The 6,858-nt window shown below is 34.2% G+C and overlaps 1 protein-coding gene across 1 annotated transcript; it reads left to right on the top strand.

Annotated features, from left to right (window-relative positions):
- Positions 1–5,520: 5,520 nt before the first annotated feature.
- Positions 5,521–6,618, top strand: LOC126844000 (uncharacterized). The gene has a single exon (XM_050581835.1). The coding sequence runs from the start codon at positions 5,521–5,523 to the stop codon at positions 6,616–6,618; it is 1,098 nt and encodes a 365-aa protein (XP_050437792.1).
- The last annotated feature ends 240 nt before the right edge of the window (positions 6,619–6,858 follow it).

Here is a 6,858-nt window from a genome sequence, read left to right on the forward strand (position 1 = left end):
TATTCCGATAAGTAAAGCAAGTGAAGAAGAAGATTCAGTGGACAGCGACAACGGGTCTGAAGGTAAGTCTCCCTTACATGTTTAGGGTATAATAAAATTAGATTTTTTTAACCAAATACTGTTTGAACATATAGTTATGAAATTAAATGTTAGTCAATAGCTAGGCAAGAATATGAAAAGCTATATGGTTATAAAGTAGTTATAGCAGGATTATTTGCCAACCCTCATCTATTTTTAGCGGCATCGCCAGACGGACTAGCTGGGAATAATTCGTTTATTGAAATTAAATGTCTGTTTTCAATAAAAGATTTTACATCACAATAAGTCCAAAAAACCCTAAGTATATGGATATAGATGCACAGACTAACACAATGTATTTTTGAAAAATAATCACATATACTTTTATCAACTGCAAGGGCAACTAACAATTTTGTTTTTTTATTGCGTGGACGCCAAAATGTAACATACAAGATTAACTACTATATATTTTATATGTTCTTAAAAAAATAATTTTTAAAAATTTCAATGTACCCCTTAACTGTGAATAATTCTCCACCTTAAATATTTCTAATAAAAACCATTGATACTCAAACTGATTTTATCTCAAACATTCCGTAGAAGTGGCTTACTTGAGGCATCTGCTTAACTTGGGACACAAATGTCGTTTTGGCTTATTGTCGCTATAACCTCTTTTGTTATCATTATAAGATAATTTTTGATACGGACAATATTTAATCAACGCAATATTTGCAGTCTAGAACACATCAAAGTCGTTGAAAGTTTAAGGTATGTTAACTATGTATTCATATTAAAAAAGTAGAACTTTACTAACAGCTTTAACATTATAAAATCAATCACGATTTACTCATGTAATAATTGACTTGACGTAAGTATTGTTAAGAAACATATTTATTTTCTACGTCTGTATAAGAGATGAAAAAATAAATCATCATCGTATATCAAATATTTTTAAAGTTATCGATGTTTTTTTAGTTTTAAGTGTAACTTGAGACACCATCTTTTCAATTCCTCAGTTTTTTATTCAATATAATTATGTTTCTTTTCATGGGGTAGTGGATGCACATAACGTAATTTTTTTTAATTTGACTATATCACCTAACCTACTTGTTTTCTATAGATAATTTATGTAACATAAAATTACTTACTGTTAGGTAACTAGGTACATTATAATATTGTAACAATTTATTTTCTAGCTATGGGAGGTAACAAGGCCAAAAAAGTTGGAGCACGGCCATACAAGAATTTTACGCCACTGCAACTAGAGAGAGCGTTGTTGGCAGTAACCTCAAATTTAATGTCTGAACGTGAAGCAGCATTACAGTTTGGAGTTCCAAAATCGACTATCAACCGCAAAAGAAACAATAAAACTTTTCTTTTTACGGCCTAGCCCGTGAACTAGTTTAAAATTACCTGATCCGATTTGTATAAAAAAACATTTTAGTTTTTAGAAAGCCAGGCTAGTCCTACCTGATTGTATTGAGGCTGATTTGGCCTGGATTATTATTTTCTGTATCCGGCCCGTGCAAGTCTCTACTAAGTACTATCTACTAAAGTCTAAAGAAGTTATTATGTAATATGTAATTTTAATATGGTAAATCTATGCTAAAAATGTATATATATATATATATATGTGTTTTTTTTTTAAAGGAAAGTCTACCCAATACAGAAACTACTTTACTTATGCGACAAATACATCACGAGTCTGGATCACATTCTCCTGAGTTACGTACTTTCGCTCTGTCTTTACATTTTTACTCGCTAGATGCATATAATTATGTACTTCAAACATTCCAAAATGCATTACCCGCCCCGAGTACCCTTCGAAAATGGTATTCATCAATTGATGGCAAACCCGGTTTTACCACAGAATCGATAAAAGCTGTAGAAATAAAACAAAAGGAAATGGAAAGTAAAGGAAAAATCCTGTGTGTGCACTATTAATAGATGAAATGTACATAAAGGAAGGCATTAGTTTTAGAGGTAATAGGTTATCAGGAGATGTAAATTATGAAACCGGTACTGAGATAATTGCGATGGCTTACCAAAAGCAACTCAAGCACTTGCTTTTATGCTTGTTGCCATAAATTCAAATGGATAGTACCAGTTGGCTATTTTCTCATTAACAGTATAGGGGCAACTGAAAAAGCCAATTTGATTAATTTATGTATCTTCTTATGTATTGATTTACATATCCTTAATTCTATGCAGCACGCCAATATATTTTTATTTAGATATTTTATTCTTATTTACATGTGTTAATTATTTTTAGTGTGCGGTTATTTTGACTAGCAGCCCTTACGGCGAATTCCCTTTCTTATCTTTCCTTGCTATCGAGAATTCTTTATTTTACAGCCGGCAATTTCTTACCGCTTAGTTAATATCCTCGTTCACATTGATAGAATTAACGGGCAAAAACATTGGTCCTTCGAACCGGATTGTAAAAAAAAGATTTCATAATGCCAAAGAAAAACGTAAAATCAGATCCCGCTGATGAACGGGCGCTCACCAGAGCACGCCTTTTACGCGACCGAACAGGCCAATGTGATACAATAGACTCCCTTGTTACCCACTCGATGGAAACATGTTACGAGATACGATAGCGTCGTCCCCGGCTTATACGTTAAACGATCCGTTTACTACACGTATTGACCAATATAATATTTTACCGAAAATTAAATTGCCTAGATTTGATGGGAGCTTAACAAATTGGCGTTCGTTTCGCGATACATTTAACTCGTTGGTTAACGATGAAAACCCAACCGCTGGAAAAATCGAGCGATTCCACTATTTATTGTCGTGTTTGTCCGGTCCCGCTCTTACTACTGTTAAATCATTTCCACTTGCGGCGGCTAATTATGACAATGCGTGGCAGTCATTATCTGATAGATACGAAAAACCAACGATTATTGGCAACTGCTCGCCTAGACAAGTTGTTCAGTTTTAAAACAATTGTGCACGAGTCCATTACCCACTTTAAATGCATGTATTAATACCTTTCGTAAAAATATCGTGGCCATTAAATGTCTTGGAGTAGAATATTTATCGGGGTTTTAGCTTTTTATATTGTTTCAAAAGTTTTGGATTCGGATATGTTATTCTACTGAAAATATTTAAATTATTATATGGATTATAATTATCAATTTGATGAAATAACTTGTCAGCTATACAGTCAATCGTATTAATCTAATAATTACTCTTGTTAAGGCAATAAGTGAAATTGTTTCCATGAAAATTACCAAAATTGGTTATTGACCAGTTAAAATTTGTAGTACATTATTTTAAATTTAAAAAGGTAATCAAATGATTGGACTACCATTTAAGTTTAAAAAAAAATAAGTAGGGCCCCTCCCTACTTAGTAAAACAAAAAATACTGTGAAAAATTAAGATCACTTGGTATAAAAACATTATGAAAAAGAAAAACTTAATAATCTAACACCATTTGCCGTTTCTTGAACTTTCCAAATATTATATTCATATTTTTTAAATAATTTTCTACCAGAAACCACTACTGATGCTAATGATCCGAGTACTCTTTCTATCCCAAAGACATAACTACTCGCATGGTTGTAAGATTAATACGTTCTTCACTCCTCTCAGAATCTAAAAATGTTGATTTGTTGCAGGTTATGCATGCAAGGAGCGATGGACCAGAACTAGGGACAACCATAGGAAGGCATTAAGTCTGCGCAAGACAATCGCGAAAAGTTCTTCATCACTAGTCCATTTTGTCTCGCACACACAGCTTTCACACGTCTACTTGCTACGAAAACGCGAATGCTATTGTGAAAAATCCGATTGCTGCGGATACGGTGGACGCACTACCTCAAATTAATCCGTCCGATACGGACTTATGGACGCTTACCTTTAAAAGCCTTTAACATTTACAGAATTTAAGAGGAAACAAAAAATATTGCGCTGATAAAATAGAAAAAGATACAGAAAGAAAAGGAGTTGCACGTTTAAATCGTGCAAAAAGAGATTAAATGACAATATCCTACAATATTTACAACCTTTATCCCACAGATCAATGATAAAGGGACCCAAAATAACCTATCCTATGTACTTCATAATCATCATCAATTGTACACGCAAACGATACATCAACAAGCTTAGGAGAAAAGAAAATGATTATAAAATTTACGCAGTTAATCTATTTCTATTAAATCATTTATTAATTAATGTTGTTGTATAAAACATTTCAAAAACTATTTCTGATAAGCGAATCTTTAATTTTTGACTCGTCCAATATTAACAAAAGCAACGGAGATATAAACCGGTTACAGAAAAGTAGCTACTACTAGGTCGAAGGAAAAAAACTCATCAATCATATCACGAGTGCGTGTGTTAAAAGAAACAAACAGTGAATTTTTGAAATTGGGGGCGTAATTTATTTATAAATAAATAAATAATTTTATTTATAAATAAATAAATAATATCCAAATAAAACGTAATGACAAAATTATTTGTCGGATTTTGGATGAACCGTACAGTGATTATTTTGTCGTCTGTTTATTTTGTTTAATAAAAAAATAATTTAAATGAAAACTAACAGGAGACAAAACAAAAATAGCACAACATGAGATAGGTGAACCAACCAGAAAAAAAAACGCTTATAGTATTATAGTATTTGTAGACGTAAATAACGATAACTCAGAAAGTAAAAACACAGCAAAATATAATATTCGTAAAACAAAGTTAAATAAAAAAACAAGGGTGTAAAGAAAAAAAATGATTTTAAAACAACGTTACCGGCCACCTTTAAAAAGCATACGAAAGGTGTGGGTTGGTTATTACTTATTCTCATTACCACTTAGAGTTACTGTTATAACTTATTAACTTTTTAACTTATTTGTAATAATAAAGAGAAAGAAATACTTAAAAAAAAAAAAACACTAAATGTTGACTAAAAAAAAATTATTCGATTTTTTTTTTAAGGGTGTTGGGTTTGCCGCCAAATAGGGCACGTGACTCGTGTGTGTACCAGTAAGTACCTAACATTACGTAGTACATAGTATATACATTAAAGAACACCTATATATTATATTTAAATATTTGCTTAAAAATGTTTTCCAGGGCGTAAATAACCAATCGGCCGGTTAGGTTAGGTTAGGTTAGGTTATAACATCTACAACCGCTAATACTATTTCTCCTACTGCAAGTTCATCTACTAGTTCCCATTCTATTCAAAAAACGTCTACTACCTCCTATACTATTTCTACTGCCCAAACTACAGGTACTATTTCTTATTCTAGTATTACAATATCTACCGGTACCAGTTCTACTTATTCTACATCGTCCATTATCTCCCATAAAATCTATACTATTCCCACTACGTCTTCTAGTTCAGCAGCTAATCGCAAACCACTTGTAAAGACTCAAAAAGTAGTAGCCCGATATCAGGACGAAACTATACCTGCTTCTGAGTGGGGTCCACAACATATTGTCGCGAACGGTATCCACATCCAAGTTGGTTCGACCATAGGAACTTCCAGTCGTTGATGAACGAAAACGAAAGGACACCCAGTAACGACAATATAAATTCTAACTACGACCATAATAGACGAAACAGAGACGAGACAATGGAAAAATTGCAAGGGTTAGTCGAGCAATATATTGATCAATATTTTCAGCGACAACCAAATGCATCAAATATTCTAAATCATCCACCGCCATCGAGTACTCAAATTGGTTTGCAAGACGCAATTAGATTACTCCCATACTCTTTTGACGGAAGAGACGTTGAGCAATTGGAAATCTTCTTAGAAAAATGCGAGTTTGCGGTGGAATGCGTGGTCCCAGCAGCGGTACCACGATTGCTGCAGGCCATCCAAACTAAACTTACCGGAAAGGCCAGGCAAATAACAAAATTTAAACCTTTTGAAAGTTGGGAAGACCTTAGAGATGCACTGAAATCTAATTTGGAACCACAGCGCACAACTCCACACTTATATTTAGAACTTTATGCGACGAAGCAACTACCGGGAGAGGATATTTTGACCTATTCAATGAAAGTCGAAAAGTTACAAAATCAGATAGTAGAGCAGGAAACTTGTGATCAACCGGTGGAGGTTGCACAAGCGATAGAGCGAACGATCCAAAACCAAGTCATTCAAGTTTTTATGGAAGGATTGGGTAGTCTGAAAGATTTTATAAAGGCGCGAAATCCTAAATCGCTAGAAAAAGCAATCCAAGTCGCTCGAGAGGAGGAGCGAATAAGAAATTCGAACCTAGGCGCTAGGCAATTTTTAAAACCTTCTACATCAGTGCCTTCTAACTCTAGCCAATCATGCCATTCGTGTGGACGAAAAGGTCATTTTTCTAAATTTTGCCCACAAAATCCTTCTACATCAACCGGTAAAGGGAAACCGCAGAAGCCCTCAATTCCAAATCCAAATTCTACAGCTCCAGTTTGTAGGTATTGTAAAAATGAGGGGCACGTAATTGAAGATTGTATTAAGAGGAGGTATGCAAATTCAAAAAATAATCGGCAAAATTCGGAAAACACGAAACGACCTGTTCAAAGCGCACGCCCGGCCGGACAGCTGCAAGCCGCCATCGTCCAATTAGGAGAATCTACACATGCACCGCCCAGCTAAACGATGGTCAGGTGAAAGTACTCTGTTTCAATACTACTCCGAATCAATTAAATCTACTTCTAGATACGGGCAGTGACCTTAATCTAATTAAACTCAGCGTTCTAAATCCAAATGTGCCAGTAGAAGAGACTGAACGTTATAGTCTGACTGTTATAACTGAACAGACCATTCTAACTCTGGGAAAAACCTTCTTACCCATTCAAATTGCAAACCATTCAAACAACGCCAAATTCCATGTCG

Source organism: Adelges cooleyi, unplaced genomic scaffold (genome assembly GCF_023614345.1).
Source record: "Adelges cooleyi isolate 19-005CV unplaced genomic scaffold, UGA_ACOO_1.1 ACOO_flye_CR_arks_rails_tigmint_CR_PRNA_59, whole genome shotgun sequence".
NCBI classification, from domain to species: domain Eukaryota; kingdom Metazoa; phylum Arthropoda; class Insecta; order Hemiptera; family Adelgidae; genus Adelges; species Adelges cooleyi.

Excerpts from the sequence above, each read along its gene's own strand:
- LOC126844000 (XM_050581835.1), top strand. The coding sequence starts at position 5,521 with ATGAACGAAAACGAAAGGACACCCAGTAACGACAATATAAATTCTAAC.